At 31.0% G+C, this 19,483-nt stretch overlaps 1 protein-coding gene and 1 long non-coding RNA gene across 2 annotated transcripts; one reads left to right on the forward strand and one right to left on the reverse strand.

Moving 5' to 3' along the window:
- On the forward strand, positions 1-498 carry LOC146999448 (histone-lysine N-methyltransferase SETMAR-like). The gene has a single exon (XM_085806649.1). The coding sequence runs from the start codon at positions 1-3 to the stop codon at positions 496-498; it is 498 nt and encodes a 165-aa protein (XP_085662775.1).
- A 12,400-nt stretch (positions 499-12,898) lies between these two features.
- LOC146999449 (uncharacterized) lies at positions 12,899-17,420 on the reverse strand. Its single transcript, XR_015039694.1, has 2 exons — positions 16,936-17,420; positions 12,899-13,062 (listed from the first exon to the last, which is right to left on the reverse strand). It is a non-coding gene; the product is annotated as an uncharacterized LOC146999449 (long non-coding RNA).
- Positions 17,421-19,483: the final 2,063 nt, after the last annotated feature.

The raw sequence follows: 19,483 nt of genomic DNA on the forward strand, positions 1-19,483 counted from the left end.
ATGGGGCGGATCGTCACAGATGATGAGACCTGCTGCCATCACTACGAGTCAGAGACAAAGTGGGACAGCATGCAGTGGAAGCATGTGTCGTCACCTCCCCCTAAAAAGTTCAAAGCTGCACCGTCAGCAGGCAAGGTGTTGCTCACTGTCGTTTTCGACGTTCAAGGTCCGCTACTTGTAGAATTCCTCGAGCGCAGAAAAACCATTATCTCCGATGTGTACTGTGAAATACTCGGACGCCTACGCAGGTCTATCAAGAAGAAAAGACCGGAGCTGCTCACGGAGGGTATGGTTCTGCTCCATGATAACGCGCGTCCACACGTCTCCAGAGTCACACACATGGAACTGTCCAAGTTCAAGTGGGAGACGTTGGACCATCCGCCCTACAGTCCGGACATGTCGCCCTGCGATTTCCATGTTTTTGGTCCACTGAAGAAACACCTGAAAGGGGAGCGCTTCAACTCGGACGACGTACTCAAGGACGCTGTGGAGGACTAGGTCTCGTCACGGCCACAGGAATTCTGGGAACAAGGAATTCTGCGGCTTGTTCATCAGTGGGATCGTTGTGCTCAGGCCTATGGTATATATTTTGAATAAAGTCTACATTTGTACCCACCGTGTCGTTTCGTACCTTTTCATTTGATCACCCCTTGTATATTTCACAACATTTGCTGGAGACCACGGGGGAGACAGAAGTTTAAGTATGAATGAAAGTGTATGAGGGCCAAATGAGGCAAATAAGGAGTAATTGTAGGAGATATGGAAAATATTTGCAATGTACAAAACTAATGTTGTTTCCTTCCATATATGGAAGGTCCAAGACTAAAAACAGCTGAATAACGTATGGATTAATAGAAGAAGTTGATGTTTGTCCAAAAATAGATGAAAATTATAAAATTTTATAAAATTGTCTAGCTTTAGTCTAGCTTTAGATTTGTTGTAAAGTTGGTCCTAACAACAGAAGTTCACGTTCAACAGTAACTCAGCATTACACTGTGAGGAATCCTACAATTATGAAAACGGAAAGACGGTTCTCAGACAAAATCTTCAACAATGAAACCCCGATCCCATCCAACCCAGTAGTAGACTTTATCCGTAGACTTCTTATCGTATGAGGGTAAGCATAGCTTTATGGCGCACTTACTAAGAGACTGGCATCCCTCTTCGTCGATGGTCATTTATTTACTACCAACATAAAAGTATACATTCAGTTGTAATATCTAATTGTTTACCTTCTGATGTGACAGCTAAATACGCGTAGGAACCACACAGGAGAAAAGTAAAAAGAACACTTTATTAAAATCTTTGTTGTTCACAGTGTATCGACTTGATGCTAACAAACCGCGCCTCACTCGGCTGGTAACTCAAATAACAAGAACTAAGCTAAAAATTCGAAGATATTAGCAAGCAGTAGAATTACTCTACAGGTCTCAGATAATCTTAATACAATATCTCGTATCTTAACCCGCGTGGAACTCTAGTGGCAACAAAATAATAGCTGTTACCCCACTTTAACCAGCAATAAAAGCAGAACCAGAAGCTCAGGCTACAAAGGTACGTCGCTTGCCCACACTCTGTAACTTTCCCTTCGAGAACTCAGTATTTAAACCTTTTCTGCCTCAAGGTAGAATTTGCATTACTTCACGCGCGCTATCAAATTTAAATATTCTGTCATTGAGAAATAGGAGAATTAGGCTTATAGGAAAGAAAGGAAACTTAAATTGAACTGGTTATTAAAATTAAATGTAAATCTCCTACACATTTAGCAAATTTCTGATAACAAGCTGTAAGATATAATACTGCACTTACCTATTTTTAATACAATCTGCCTTTTTCAATACAGCAATCTTACTTTGGACTTTCGAGAAAGCAGCCGTAAATGCCAAATTTTAAGAAAAAATGAACTCGAGCCAGTAGATTTGTAAGTGGATGTTTTCGTATGATTATTTTGTCGCGTCGAAAAGGCAGTCATGGCAGTGCTGGAAAAAACTTTAGTAGAATTTCGGGCAGACGCATAAATTTCATTTCTCACTTCGTTGCATTTCGCCAGCTTTGCATTTCGTCACGAGGATCTGGATTTCAGGAAACGTAGAACTCGGCAATATGATGAAAAATTCAAAAGAGACTCTAGGGCGCTGTAGCAGATTTTTTTAGCGAATAAAAAAGAGCAGAGATCTCATATATAGAACTGCTGTCTCTAATACTTTAAGCCAATAATGCAGTATAAAAAATTGTTTCCTCATAAAAATATGTCATATAATTACATTTCTTCCTTTTTTTTACTCTTATACAAAGTATATTTTTATTTGCTGTTTGAAACAAGCACATGCTTTTATTTTATATACAGATTTTAGTTGTACGGTAGGACTAATGCAGAGAATTTTCCTAAAATTGTGTTAGGGTCTAGTGTTAGATTCTGCGCAGGAAAGGATTATGCAATTTACTCTAAAAATGTTATTATAATTAACACCTGACAGAGATTATGAAAAACATTTCAGTATTTCAATGCTATGCATTAAGCACCTAACTGTCAAGCTGATGGGACAAATGTCCCTTTTTAAAAAGTATGTTTTATTAATCTGCTTATTACTTAAGCAGATTAATAAAACATATTTTATTAATTACTTCGAAAATTAAAATGCAATTACTGTGCATTTTAATTTTCGAATTGGAATTATTAATGCAGTCTTTAAAACTTTTATTGGACTGTTTTTCAAAAAGACAATGTTCTGAGATTTGAAACAGATGAATTTAAGAGGCAAAAATTCTTATCAGATACGAAACTCATCTCTTGAACAGCTTAGCCATTTTAATGTTTAAGTTACACAAATAAACTACTAAATTAATGAAATATTGAAAATAATCACATCAGTAAAGCAAATTAAAAAATATGGTAATAACAAGCTTAATCATTAAATCTAAAATAAATTAGTAAGAAGATACTGAAAGATTACAAATCTCAAAACGTTTTCTTTCTACTATTTCTACTAAATTTTTATTCGATTAAAACAGTAACAGACGATTATTGTTAAAGTTTAAAAAATTAATATTTAAGATAACTGAGGCTTTACCTTTGCTCAAATGGAAAAATATTAGATACAGATAAATGAAAAAGTATTCTTCTCTACGCTAACTGCAGAACAGACAATTCTGCTACGTTTGCATTGTCCTTAGAGATAGCAAATTAAGCAGTCCTTTTCCGGATTCGGTTAAGAATGCCTTTGAGAATTGTTGCTTAGACTAGGCACGAGAATTGTTTCCGTTAATTGAAGATTGTTCTGGTTTTTTTCATCGTAAGTTTATACATATAACTCCAGTTGCTCCTAAAAACGAAATCCATCGCAGATTTTCCATATACATCCATTCTATCCCAGATAGTAATCCATTACATAAATTTCGTTGTTCTGGAAAATGACAATTAATGTTTAACATTGTGCTAAAATGTTTAGGATTGTTGTACAATCCTTAAAAAGACTATAGTGTGCCATTAATGTGATAATTTTTAAGCCTCTTTCTACCACGCGGTCACTATAATGGTTAGCAATGCTGACTGTCGTACCGATAGTCACGGGCTTGGATCCCGGAGAAAGCTTAAATATTTGTTAAGCGCACAGTACCTATGCGACATGAGAACATTTGAAATAATGGTGTATTGAAAGTATGTAAGGCCCAAACTTTTTAGCTATCATGCAACGTGACTAAATCTCAATTTCCAACCTGGCGAATACTCGCACAGGCGTAAAGATTAACGCAATAGGAAAAGTGTGTAAAACGCCCTTTTTTTAATCGCAGTTCTTTAATTGAAAGGCGCAGATTTGCTTGTGGGAATCATATCGACTACGACTACCTGCGGTGAGTACTTAAAGATAATTTAACAATAAATTCAAAAGTTAAAAAGTAGTGCTAGTCTGCACAATTTAATTTAGTCTAACAGGCTGACTCGGCAACCTACAGCAGCGACAGACTAAATAAACGGCCAGAATGCGTAGCCGCTACTAATGCTGTTATCATATACGACATTTGTTGTCGGAACAAAACGTTTGGTGGAACAGTTCTGAGAATCGCTCTTCTGCAAAATAGGGTTCGCATCTTCACTTGGTAAACAGGCTGAAAGCCAAACAAGAAACAGTTATCGCTCAGACGTTTCCTTTCAAGTGACGTTTGCTCCTTCGTGCTGTTTTGTATAGCTCACACTCTTTTCGTTTTAAACTTTATTGTTAGTTATGGAAGATAATAGAAAGGTAATTGCTATCAAGTTAATCACTTTGAGCTCCACTCTGGCACTTCAAGTAACAGATAAGCACACTTCTGGTTATAGCAATCAATTACATCAGTAATTCAATTACATTCTGTATGCACTAAGAATAGTTTAAATCGTGTGCTGGATAAGTCTATTTATCAGACATTACTTATGTGTATATTCTGATGTCTGCATTCCAATGAAAATTTGATGGCTCACTGGAAAACTGGTGACTTGGTGAAAGCGTTTTCTTGACTAACTTTATGGCTCATAATTACTGATCTGTCCATAAATATAAGCAAACAGACAAAAAAAAATCTAGACCTTCTATGACAAAAATCCATATGGCTGATATTTACATCCTCACAGCCAGCAGATACTATTCAGCAAAATGAAGATTAAATGAAACATATGAATACATGAACAATCAAACATGTGCGAGTTGTTTACTGTCCCATAAAACACTCAGTAATATACCTAAAACACATTAATTATACCAACTCTAGAAATTAGGAGGTGCGCATGATGAGTTTGTTTTATGTAATTACGGGAAAGCCTCGAGGGATATCTGCATAACAGAAGGCATCCTTATGTAGAAGATTTTTTGAAACTGGCTCGTATACCAGTTACAAATGAAGAAAACCAAGAAGACGCCCATCTAGCCAGCCCGTTCGCGGCATTCTAACCTCAGACAGAACTACCAGTGTTCAACGACGATTCGGCCACTAGTAGGCCCGTGCACATAATTAGAAAGTACAATGCATTATGTAAACATACATGAAAGTTATAATCAGTTGTGCACTGTTTTAAGTAATCAAATGTTATAAATGCACGGCTGTTACATTTCTTATTATTTATTAGCCATGTTTATATTATGTAGTTATACATATGATATAATTATGAATTCAACCAAAAACAAAATGTGTACACACTTTAGTACTCAAATTTTCATCAATTATTTTTCAACTGATCATTGCATATCCATAATAATTTGCAAATAACTGATGACTACAGTTACTGCCAATTACATGATCGTTATATGAATTAGAAGTAACTTCAAATAAACGTTTTGGCGATGTTCACTTTTTTATTTATACATACATATATATACACATCTAATAATCATATATTTACATACAGATAAAGAGATTCAATGGTTTAGAAGTTGTTGATATATATTTATTAGTATTGTTGTAATGAATATGATTTATATTAATGAATGTATATACAAATGTTTTTCATCATGTATAATAATAAATCCATAAATTTCCAATGTTCCAATATGTAGCATTTACAATAAAAGTATAGTTTCTAATGTATTATAATCCAAAAAGAATTTCATTAATAACATGAAAATAATAGACAAATTTAATGAGTATTCTTATTATTACATAAGCTATGCTTTTTTTTATGCCTCTTTTATGCTGTTTAAAATGTGCCACTGATTATGCAGTTAACAATTTAAAATATAAGTAATTAGGAGAAAAGCCGCGCTTATACAAAAGGATTTAAAAAAATTATTCAACTTAAATTTAAAAAATAAAATTCCATTATTTAACAGTGATAATATAGGATCAGCACGAAATACAGCAAACTTGGCGAACTTTGGGCGACGAACCATTTGTAAACATATCCGAACTGCAAAAACGTCGTAAAATGCTGTCAGTTCTGAAATTTCCACGATTATATATTTAATGAATATATAACATTTTTAAAATGACTCAGGCAGTTATATTACAACAAAACAGCAATAAATAAATCGGCCTGTACTTCCACCTTCCAGGACTTCACAGCGAGACCCATCGCCATATTGAAAGTTACCCGTGATCCTTCAGAAGGAGAACTTATGCCTGATTGGTTGAACGTACGAGGAACACGTCTCGAGACGGAACATTTTCGGGAAAGTTTCAAAATGTTTCTCATAGCCGGGACATGTTCCGCCTAGCTAGACGAAACATTTCTCGGAACCCTCCCGCTTAAAGCAGTGCTACTAGAATCTCGTTTCTCGGAATTGTTCCGCGTAGCCGCGCGCGTTCCTAGAAGTGATAGCCTCTGATTAACGGTCGGAGGGCAAAATAAGAAACGTGCACTCCTCTAGCGAAATCATGCTCTGTCTAACTTTCTCGTTTCACTCGTATAAATGCTCTCTTTCATCTATTTAATTTGTTTCCTGTCGAGTAAATGCGAGGAGAAATAGAGAATTCAGACAAAATACCAAAATTAAAATAACTTTAGTGAACCAAAGGGAACCCTGCAGGTACGTATAGTAGCAGAAGAAAAGATAGGCAACCGCTCGGGTGTAATTCTTTCGCCAGCTCTGGTGCACGCTTGACAATGATCTAAAGACACAGCTGAATAATAGATGGATATTAGCTACTCTTGCGTTAAGTTGTAAGTTTCCAGCCGTTTGGAATAATAACAAAATATCCTTTCTCTGGTGAAGTAAAAGTAGGTTCTCTTAGCAATTGTATGAAACTTCAGAATGAGTTTTCGGATCTTTTATATTAAAGAATTTCCATATTTCATTTTACGGGTTTTGATTTCTGCTCTGCCTAACTTTCAGCAGTATATATACTTTGTGAAGTAATGGTGAGCATGACCTTTTTTCAGACAAGGCGGACGTACTGAGAGATTGTTTAGCTACATTTTTCAAAAACTAGGAGAAAGTTAACAGCTTTCAACACGATTTGTTAGGTTTCTGTTATTGAATATACCTCAGGTTATATACTTTTGAATATACCTATGGAAATATGGATGCAACTGGTTAGCGTAACCTACTATTATGGTTTAAATATTGTCACCTTAAATCTTGAAAATTAATTTTATGCTATTTTCTCTAAGCAAAAGTAAAGTTGTGACAGAGTAAGTAAGTCACCTATACTCTAGTTTGTCTAGCGTTCGAATCTCGGCAAACAAGCTGGCTGAATGGATGTTTTCGTGGTTTTCCCTAGTGGTAAGGGCAAATCGATCCAGTGTCCATTAGAAAATTCTCTAAAAAGACGACCCACCACTAAGTAAATAGTCCTAATGTGCTCTGACAGAATTAAATAATGCAATCTAATTTTTATTTTCTGTATGTGTTGGCCCACCAGCGGCCGAGCGGTAAAGACGCTGAACACTGGTAGTTCGGTTCGAGGTTCGAATCCCGCGAAGGGGCTGGCTGCCAGGGTGTTTTCGTAGTGTAACGTGTATACGATCCAGTTTAACTTAGAAAGTCCTCCACGAAGGCATCCCTCCCCTTAGGCGTGTGCTTTGCCATAATTGAATAATCCAATCCAATTTGTATGTGTTGATGTTATTACCATGTAAAGAAACATGAAAGAAAATATTTTTTAAATAAACATTTTACTGTAGATGTCTTCTTATAGTAAAGCAGTAATAAACTGATTTTCTTTTAAAATTAGTTCAGTGTGTAAAATCCAAACTTTATAAAGTCCAATTAAGAAACCTAATGATTTGTCTTCTTTTTTTTTTTCAAGTGCATGTTAGTTGCATAAGTATTATTTTTTCGCATAAAATTCTTAATCACACCCTTATTTTTTACAGAAGTTACTTTATATATTATACTTGTTATATGCAAACAAATTATGTATATTTATAGTTATCACATACAAACAAAAGTGAGGATTAAATCCCAGGCACAGGAAGAATTGAATCTCGGAACAAATAACATAAATTATGCATAAAAATTCTTGGTTTATTAAAATCGGTTTTAGCAGAAAACATTATTTTTCTATCGCATAGACTCTTCTCTTCTCTTTTTTTCCCTTCTTTCATTTTCCCTCTTATATTATTACTCAATCATGACCATGGTTGGGTCAATTATTACTCAACCAATGTAGAAAGACAATTTTTAGGCTACAATAAGTTTAGTTTTCCTTTAAAAGTACAAAGCTAAAGTTGTTTTTAGTTTATAAATGAAGTGATGTGTCTATAAGAGTCCTCATACCGCCTTTATTTTTGCAAAAGTCTTGCAGATATAGAGAAAATAATCATGTTACAGCATCTATAAATTTAAAAAATCTTAAAAAAAAGAATTTTAGAAAAATTACAACTTGCAAAGTTTCATGCGCCGGCTCGTATAGTGGAAGTATGTTAAAATTTATTTTCATTCTGAAGTTTAAAACATAAAGCATTTTGTTACTGTGCATTAGATATTCATCCACATATTTGATTGAGATATGAGATCTTGTTCTAGGCTCATACATTTTGAATGATGAAATATTTGTATTTGTGTGTAACTAAAAATTAAATATTAATAGAAAGCGTTCCCGTGTTAATATTTTAAGTGACGCCTGTAGTTATGTGGTGGGTGATTCTTGAAAAATAATGATCAATATCATATATTTAAAAAAATCTGATGTGGACAGAGCATACTTCTTTGTAAAGCCTATTAAATTATTCACATTTTTCATGCATTTTATTTAAACTTAATTCCTCGGATTTCATTAGATATATATTTCTCATTCATTTAATTCACTTCTAAATTCGTGTCAAAGCGAAATTACATAAAATCTAAAAGTATCTTCATTAAAAATTGTAAAATATAGAAAAAATATAAAACACCAAATACAGTTAAAAAACAATTATTACAGTTAAAATTAAAGTTTCTACGGAAAACAAGCAACTCGGTCAGAGGGCAAGAGGGCAGATTTTCTATGCACAAAACCGAAAGTTTATATTGGGTCTCATTTATCACAAAAATGCTGTAGGTGCAGAAACTGACTTAAATCACGATTTTGCCAAGTTTCAAATGTAAACAAGTTGCTGCTCCGTTCCTCTTAGTTGCACTTAAATTTAAATTGTTGATAATTCTACAGCTATTGCATGAAGGTCAAGTAAAGACATAAAATCCTTAATCGGAACATAAAAGCCACATAATTCAATAACTTTTAAAGCAAACAATGCACAATTTACCAACATATAAAAATAAAAATTCTAAGCTCATCGAGCCAAGTAACAGAGTGGAATTATATATATACGATTGGTGCAACCGATTGCAATGAAAACGGGAGGTGCACAACTACATATTACAGCAGTCTCATACACAAAATTTCAAAGTTCTCGTTCTTGAGTTATGCGAGATACATGCATACGTATTTACTCACATACAGACGTAAAGAAAAAATCTCTTCTGAATCCATTTTACAATCCTTTTCGGCAAAAACAGTCCTTTTTTATGTCCGTACGAACAGATGTCAACTAAAAGCATCAAACAAATAGATTCGAGACCGGTTGAAATGGATATTTTCGCTGAAATATGAGACTCGAAATTTTTCGCGATTAGAATACTTCCTTTACTCCGTACAAGGAAGTAAAAAGAATATGTTATTCACAAATTTTTACATTAATTCTGCTCTGTACAGAAATGACCGTCTTTAATTCTGTCACTTAAATAACTTGTAACATCAGTTAATTGTTCAAATTAAAATTCAAAATTATTTCCGGTTAGATTAAATTATTTGTACTGTGATAAATTCTTAGGCTATAAGTTATAACTTATAGTATTAAATTAGTAATATATGAGAATACTTACATTGCATTTTTTTAGCATTTGGAAGCTTATAAATTATTGTCTGAAAATTATTTTGTCATGGTTTATGTAATAATATTATAAAATTAAATAATATTTACGCAGCCAGCCAGATAGGAAAAAAATCACTCTTGAAGTATTTAAATTTTTTCTTAACAGATCCCTCAAGAAATTCCCAAAAGATGTCAGATAACCCAAATTTTCAAATTAAACACTTTATCGGTTTCTGTCGTACGGTACATTTTTTATGTTTTATTTTTTCAAACTGAGTATAAACTTTTATTATAGGTATTGAGGGAACTGTATAAAATGTTAAATTTCGTAGGATTTACAAAATTGATTTTTTAACTTTAAAAATGTTAAACATGATTATTTTCCTTAATTAAAGCATTTTTTTTTATTTGGAAGTGTCTGTGAACAAGAAATGCAAACACAAATGTCGCATAAAGACTTTCAAACATGGTGTTTAATAGCAATTTTTATATTTGAGCTAATTCGTTTTTTTTTTCCTGTCTATGGCAAAATCTTTATAGTTCTAAGAAGCCTACATGATTTCTCTGCAACAGAGAAATTCCCTCCGCCTTTCCATAATATGATGATACAAAAGACTTTTAATGGTATTTTTGGGAATATTTAAGTAAGTAAAGCTTAAGAATTGAATCAAGATGAAAAGTAAATTGAGATAACTAGGAAAAATAACTTTCTTGTTGAATTTCATCATTTTCAAGTACAGTGCGTTATTAATTTGGAAACGCGTGCACTTTTGTAGAATACTTTACTCGGTAAGTTAATAGAATATTTATTTCTTTTCTGTCTCATAAGGATGCGTACACATAAGAATGAAACTTTTAAATTTTTAAGATAAGAGAAAATAAAATTGAAATGTGCCATATAAAACTGAAATAAGAAAGGAGGAAAAGATGTTTACGCTGCTCTAAAAAATGGCTTCAATTCGCAATAAAAATGGAAATTTTTAAGAGAATTTCATGTTTGTTTATAAGATCAAGATAGGATAGAATTTGTTATCTTGGAAGAACACTGGAAAAAGTAATATTAAAAATGAAACCTAGGAAAATATTTTTTATTCAGTAACAAAGTTTTTGTTCATGATATTTTCTTTTTCGTTTGCTTACTGTTCTCTCTGGTGCCTTTACACTAGAGACAGTACTGCAATATAAAAAGGTACTTTTTGTGAAAATGAAAAAATATAGTACTGGTTGAATGTAAGGAGGCTTCATATGTAGCAGATATTTTACAAGGGAGAAAAAGGCTTGCATGTAATACACTGTAAAAAAAAAATCTGTAAAGTTACTAAGAAAACTCATGGAAACTGGGATGCCATGGGTTATTTGAGTAACAGAAACAGGTGTTTTCTTTGTAACATTACAAGAGTTTTGCCTGTAATGGTTACAGATCTTTTTCTTGTAATATCACAGCATATAGTTATGTAAGTAGAACATATTTTTCTCATGTAAATTCCCAAACAATATATCTTTAATAATTACAGATTATTTGCGTGTAATATTACAGCAAATAATTATGTAAAAAGAACATGTTTTTCTCATGTAAAATCCCAAACGATATATCTGTAATGGTTACAGATTATTTGCGTGTAATATTACAGCAAATAATTATGTAGAAAGAACATGTTTTTCTCATGTAAAATCTCAACAGATATATCTGTAACCGTTACAGGTTATTTACTTGTATTATTATAGCAAGTTATTATGTGAGTAGAAGATACTTTTCTTACGTAAAATTCCAATGGTTGTATCTGTAAAGGTTTCAGATTATTTCCTTCTAATATCCCATTAAGTAATTATGTGTGTAGAATATATTTTTCATAGATAATACTAAAGGATATGTTTATAAAAGTAGTAGATTTTTTTTGTCTAAAATGATGCTTATTATAATAAAATATATTGAAATCAAGATATTTTGAGTAAAACAATATCTTCATGTGTATATCATTATACAGATATATGCAAGTGAAGCATAATAGTTTGGCTTTTTAAATTAGTCAATTTGACCTCAGAATAGCATTAATTTAAAAGATGTGCTTTCAACAGCAATGTTCTTTTTTCAAAAAGTAACATTAGTCTGTTGCAGAGTATTTTTGTTTTATGAAGAGAAACTTATGTCTGATATTATTGAAAGGCCTTTCATATTATCATTTTGATTAATTTAAAAGTTCAAATTGATATGCTACTCCTTATATTTGCCCTGTAAAATAGCTGAAAAAATAGTATGTTTTATTTGCATGTTTTAGTGTCAGTTAATAAGATATGTTCTAGAACTTTCTTTTTAGTAATTTTAGCTAAAATAGACATATGTTGCTTTAGATTTAACTTATATGAGTAAACGTGTTGCATGTTGATATGATCATATTATTACAGTAAAAGACATTTTGTGAAATATTTCTATGAAGAACTCAGAACAGCTGTTCTTCATATTTCAAAAATATATTCTCTCCTTCTAAAAAATGACATTTTCCGTAAATTAAAGAATTCAACATAGCAATGAACTTCATTTTCTTACTACAAGGAATTCAAATTTTGCTCATACGTTTGAATTACAACGTCTAACTAATTTTTTTATTCTTATCTGCACTCTGTTTGTCAACAGTCTGCTATTGTTTGAAATAATGCATAACTTTTTTACTTACCTTCAAATAATTTCCTTTGCATTAACAGATAGAAGTCTTTCATTAAAAACCTAATGTCATGCTTTTTGAATAAGCATAAAACTTTGCCAACTGACCTTAATTTTTAAAGCCTTGTTTCCCTTAAAATTCTTAATACAATTATGCCTTTAAGAAATTTATTTCTAAAATTAATACTTCAGTTTAGCTTAAAATTTAATGCATTTATTTTTACCAATAATTTTTTACAAACATAATATGTAATAAATCTAAGCTTAATATTTACCATTTCGAAAGTGATACTAAAAAAGTATTCCTAGATATTATAAATTTCGAGATTCGCATACAAAATTGTGAAATAAACATGTGACAACAGAAAACAAACTTTATGCTCTCTTTATATTACAGCATGTTAATTAAGAAGTTTATTGAATTTATAATTTTATTGTGAAACACTATGAAGCAAATAATATGCTAATTAAAATACAGAAGTAAAAATAATTTATTACTTAATTCATAAACTTTACATAAAACCTGAAAAAAAGAATTAATTAAAAAATAACATAATTTAATAAACATTTCATAAAAACTCGTTTCGACTGCTTGGAAAAAATGAATGGTTTTTCTCCTCTTTGTAAACCATGTCTCCTAAATAAAGAAAAAAACATTTCTTTTAAAATCATAATCATGCTCTTAAAAAGCTTATAAAAATTATTTTAATAGATGTTTTAAACATGTGCTTATATAACACTTTTAATCATATTTCTTTATAATATCTTAATTAATTAAGAACAGCTTAAATTCTTTAAAAAATTGGATTACAGTGAACCGTCTCATTACGACAAGCTACCTCAGTCAATCACTTTTTAAATTTAATCAGCATCCCTCATAAAATAACGAATTAGTAAACATAACTTCGCTAGGATGCCCACTATCATTTAAAGATCAAAATTTTCAGGAATCACGTAGCTTAGAGAAGGTTCATTGTACAAAAACAGCCAATATTCAAATATTTTCATAAATGAAGCCACCATAGTTATTAAATATAATATACAGTATACTTATATTCAGAATTCAGAACTTGAATAAATTTCTCGAACTGTTTTAGCATTCGAAAAATATTATATTTATTACCTTAAATTTCTAAAACAATATTACATATTCGTCCAAAGGAATCACTGGGACTCGGACAACATTTTCCCCCTACCTTTCTTTTAGCACAGGATTCTGAATATGTTTTAAAGATTTAGGTAATGTTTGTCTTCCTTAAGGCGCTCACAAAACAAGTTACCCTAAATGTTTTGTCCGCATAGTGGTCATTTTCATCTTACTAACTGATTTGCTAGTGGATTTTGGATGCATTGCCTATCATTGATGAAACAATAATAGTGAACAGCTTCAAGAAAATGGGGATATCTAATGCTCTTGATGCCATATTCCCACTTATTTTTACTAATTTTATCTTCCGAAAATTAAGAGGGAGAAATTAAACGAATAATTTAATTTCCAAAGGACAGTCACAGTAGGAATATAACAAATGAAAAGTAATCATGGATAAACTACTACTATCACAATATTATTTATTTAAAAGAAACCTCTATTTCAATAAGAATACACACAATTGCAACATCTAATAAGTTATCTCATTTCTTCTTTATAATTTGAACTTCTGTCATTCTCATTGTTGTTCTTGCAAATCCTTAGGCCTCAGATCATACATAAATAATTAGAGAAGGTTGTGGTCCGATGCTTGCTAGGGTGATCATTCAGCTGATATGGCAAAATTGCACAGTGAATGGCAGTTGGTATTTGCTTTCACTATCATAGATCATTGTTTGTATTAGGCTGACGTAATATTCAACAGTTAGAAGAGAAAGATTCAACGGGGGCCTTAAGTGTGCAAAAGTTTGCCTTTGTTAGTATGACGAAAACAATCATTATGTTGATAAATCCATTTTAAAATCTTGGAATATTCATTTTCTGAATGCATTAAAAGGGAGAAAATTATGTAAATATTTTTTTAATTTTCCGAATCTGGTTCTAAAGCTGGGTGGGGTGGAATATGCAACGCAATACGATAATTCTGAAGATCATTGCTCGTGGCAGTACAAACTAAACGGTGATAACTTGCATGCTGTAGAAAAAGACACAAATTGCAGTTCCAGATGCATTAAATGCTTTGAGGTCTAGGGAGTAGCAGTGGGCGATACTAAGAGTGAAATTCAATGTATAGGGAAGTAGGAATGAAAATTACTTTTATTAGATAACTTAAATGGTTATGTTACTAAGCGTTCTTATTGGAATGTAGGTTTCTTTTAAATAATAATACTATGATAGTTACCAGTAGTTCATTCATGAATATTTTTGATTGGTTATGATCTTATTGTAATCACATCCTTCAAAATTAAATTGATTGCTTAATTTCCCCCTTGATTTTCATACTATAATATAAAAGGAGGAAAATAGTCTGGAAGTAAACATAACTCCTCTTTCTCTCTATATATATAGACATGTATCTTCGTGTGCAACTAAGCAAAACAAATGTGACTTTTTCTTCTTTAAAAAAATTGTGTAAATAAATTGAATTAAGTTCATTTCAAAGACTTATGACACATGAAATATACATGATCAAAATAAATTAGAAAATTAAGTTCAAATAAATTTTAAGCTAAATTACGTGTTGCAATAATTCAGTTGTAATAATTAATACTAACAAAACCAAACATCATATTCCCATTCTGCAAAGTATAAAAATTCTTCTGCAAAACTGAAAAAATGACCAACACTTTGGCTTATTTGATAACTTTCAAATTCACTCATTTGTTTGCATTTAGAATTTATAACTTTAATTTTCCACAGAAATTTGTTTTTGATTTTAAAAAATTTCACTGGCATAATTTCATTCACTTCATATATTAATAGATGCAGAAGGTTTTTGTACCTTACATAATTTTAAATCTTATGTAAACTAACGTAATTAATAACAAAATCAAAACATAGATCAGAAACAGCATAAAATTTAATTAATAATTACTACTAGTGTCACACAAAATGCTATGAAATTAATTAATAAAATAAGAATGAGATAAAATATATAGAATTAATATTCCACATGTGTGAAGTTTGGAAGTTTTACTTTAAATATTTTTTTTAATTAAGTATTTTTAAAAATGACCCCTTAAATCATGGGACCTTTCGTAATTAGAACTTGCAAATCTGCTTCGCTAGTCTTTCATAACATTGCTTTTCTTTTATTAACAAGAAATATTGCATTCAGTTATTTAATTTAAGATATAAAAAATAATGCTACTGAAAGGCATGAATACTTACTTAAATTTGAAATTAATTTGGTTGACTTAAAATAATATTTAAAAAAAATAAATCTTCATATATAGGTCTAAAAATCAGACCTTATTAATTTTCTTTTATTTGAACGATATCTGAATTCTGCCTTAGTTTGGACTAGTAAATCATTGGGCAATTAAATGCCAAGCTATAAGAGAACTAATGTAGTTAACAAATGCACTGAATTTTATTTCCGGTATTAACTTTCAAAGAAAGTAAAATTTTCTGCATATTTGCATCATTTGGATTGATAGAATATGGCAAAGCATGCAAAGGCTATCAGCCTAAAGGAAAGTATATATTCATAGGCGGTTTTGTAAGGAAAAGTAGCTTGCATTTCCATTTATTCATGTGTATATATATATATATTGTTAATGCTAAAATCAATGCTTCATTAAAAATTCATTATTATTTTATTTTTAATACAACATACAGATACAGAATTGTTTTAAATTCCAATAAACAATAATAATTTATTTTTAAGAAAACTTATTTTATGATTTATATATCATATTACATGAATAAGAGAAACATTTGTCAAGAAATGTATTAAACTTGTATTAGCAGATTCATGCTATCCTAGTAACAAGACTATCATACTTCAAAACTGTATTAAAACTGGGCAAAATAAAATCAACATAAATTCTACATTAAATGTTTAAAAACTTATAAGTATGCAATGGTAGTTATATATACAATATAATATATGTTGTCATTTATAAAATATTAATGAAATGATATTTTTGGAAATAATGCACAAAATTTTAGTTTTGTTTTATAATTAGTTTAACGAATTGTTAGAAAAATATTTTAGGTCATTTCCATTTTTCCCCTGTTGATATTGGTATATTAAAATATATGGAATAATTAAGTTGCATCTACTTAGTAAAACAAAACATTACGAAAAGTATGATACGGCATATTTTTAATCAATATAATTACTTCATTTTGGAATTATAATATTTTCGTAAGAAATTAATACCACTGAAAAAAATATTATTACACTAAAGGAATAAACGAGATTCTCGACCGCGTTGTTCAAGTTTTTGTAATTTTACTTCATAACACACTCGTACATAAACATATTAGACTGAATTATAAACCAAGTATAACTAATTAGATAATCCTAGAAAAAGAATAAACTAAACCTAGTAAGCAAAAAAATATATACATTACATTCAGAATTCTAAATGTTTATATAAACGTTTCTCGCAAGGCCTGCCGGGAAAAAGATGTCAAACGTTCTTTGGTCAGACGATTGGAAAAGAACGCTAAAATGATTAGTTTTGTTTTCAACAACCACATTACCATTTCAATTATATACCACAAACAGTGATTAAATTTTGGAATAATTAGTTTTAAATAATAATAAGGGCAGTTGAAGGCGTAATTTATCGGATGCACAATGCCAAAATACTACTATTAGATCTGCATTTGGAATAAATATTTTGCACTCTTTCAACTCATTAGACATTACGAACACTGATATTAATTAATCGCAATGCTTAAACGTTTAAATACTTACTCACTACATATAACAGTGCAAAGTGCATGAGAATAATCTGCATAAAATGAACAAAAAATATTTCAAGTAGTAATTGTAAACATTTTCTTACTTACCTGCGCTATACAACCAACATGCATTCAGCCATGTTTTTTTCTGCAACTAGCTTTCAAACACTTTTCTCCTGATTGGCTAATTTCCAGTCAGTCACGTGATTCTTCCGCGCGGCTACTGAAACATTATCTGTAATCTTACAAGCAAATCTGCTGTTACCGCTACAGTTTGCTTTCAACCTGTTACCATTACAGGAAATTCTTCTGTAACTTTTTGATTTCTGTAACTTTACAAAACTTTTGCCTGTAAAGAGCGAACTTTTTTTTTACAGTGTAGCCTGATATATTCGAACTTGATATACTGAAAATTATTTACAGGAGATATAAGTTATAGATCTAAATGTTATATTTTAAACGAAACTGAGTGAATATGGTTTATAGCTATATAACTAACTGAAATTATTCCTCTATTAACTCATATTGGTATTGCAATGATGTAAGTGAAACAAGTTATCTCATAGTAATGAGGGAACAGTAATATATAAGATTGAACAGCTCCGTTTTGTAATCATAAATTACGCAACATGTAGTTCCTAGCACAAGATGTCAACAGTCCGTAACAATGGCTCCCCTCATTCACTTATGCATCCCTTCTAACAGTTCTAGTTTTCGGTGCTCTATGAAATCAGTATATTTGGCATGAAATAAAAATTAAACATATTTATTAGTTAAACCATAATATACTTTTATTACGTTAGCTAAAAGTACAGAGGACGTCAAGCATTTTTAGAACAATTCCAATAAAAAATTTTAAAAAGCAAATGTTTTGGAATAAACATTTCTGTCAACAGATTATTATTTGAAATGAGAAATATCTCCTACTATATTTTAATTTATTTCTCTTTCGAATGTCACATGTAAATAAGCTTCAGAGTGAAGGATATGTTTTTTGCAGAATCTAAAGTAGTTCTATTTTATAATTCATAAACTTTGTGAAATGCATAGTATTAACATTTCTAAATGCAAAATAAGCAGCCTTATTAATCTAAGAGGGAAAAGCTGTCAATCATCATTTCTACATGGAAAGAAGAATCCTAATAAATACGCGAAAAAGTTAAAGTATATGACTTAATACACGTACTGTTTCTAATGTAAAAGTCAAATCGGCAGTAACAACTAAAAATTCAGCGATGCAGAAATCAATTGCAGAGTATTTAAATACATCTGTAGTAGCAATAAATAAAATGATAAACAAAGATTTGAAATTAAATAAAGCTAAAAAACATAATGTTCACTGGCTTCTGCCAAGGCATGTGCTGAACGCAGAACAATTTCTAGAACCCTGTATGAAAAGTATTTAGAGAGAGATAAATGTAAATACATTATGGCCCTTGATGAAGTATAGCTTTAACTAAAGGATTGAAAAACAAAAGTCTGCTTATTATCGAAAACAAAAAAAGAAAATTATATAGACTCGGTTCCGCAATGCAAAGAAAGTTTGAATAAAGGGTTTATAACCGTCACAGGTTTCTCTCGCATTACAAAATTTAAAATAAGAAGAACGGGGAGTCACGTTAAAAATCAACATATTATTAAGAGAATGTCTTGAGTTCAACATTTACAGAAAAAAATTACATTTCTTTATTGCAATGACTTTCAAAGAATGAAATTTTATCAAGACGAAGCAACAAGTCATACTTCGAAAAGTACCACTGCATTTATCAACAAAATGAAAGCTGCTACAGGTATTGCATATATCTCATTTCAGTGTATTTCTGCAAAGCCCAATAGTGTTTAACCTGCGAACTGTTGTGCCTTTGGTCTCTTGAAAAGAGCTCATTCTAAGAGCCAACCCACCGCGATTGAGGGACTCTGGAAAGCAGAGGAAAAGGAATGGAAATCAATACCCCTGGAAATTTAACGAAAACGTAAACACTCTCCGTACAATATTAAGATTTTGAAACTATTATAAATGAACATATTATAAATTTGCGTTTCGTTCATGAGGCATAGGAGTCTATAATGTTATAATGCAATCATTGAACAATATCATTCTTACAGACGGCAATGTAAGAAGATTCACAAAGTTTTGACGCCAAACAAATTTTATCAGTTTAATCTTAACACACTTCCTGTATGCTAAATATACTGATACTTGGAGCTATCA

Source organism: Stegodyphus dumicola, chromosome 1 (genome assembly GCF_044657685.1).
Source record: "Stegodyphus dumicola isolate Sdum_Otavi_A_Nest chromosome 1, ASM4465768v1".
NCBI lineage: Eukaryota > Metazoa > Arthropoda > Arachnida > Araneae > Eresidae > Stegodyphus > Stegodyphus dumicola.

Coding starts and splice junctions, on each gene's coding strand:
- LOC146999448 (XM_085806649.1), top strand. CDS start 1: ATGGGGCGGATCGTCACAGATGATGAGACCTGCTGCCATCACTACGAG.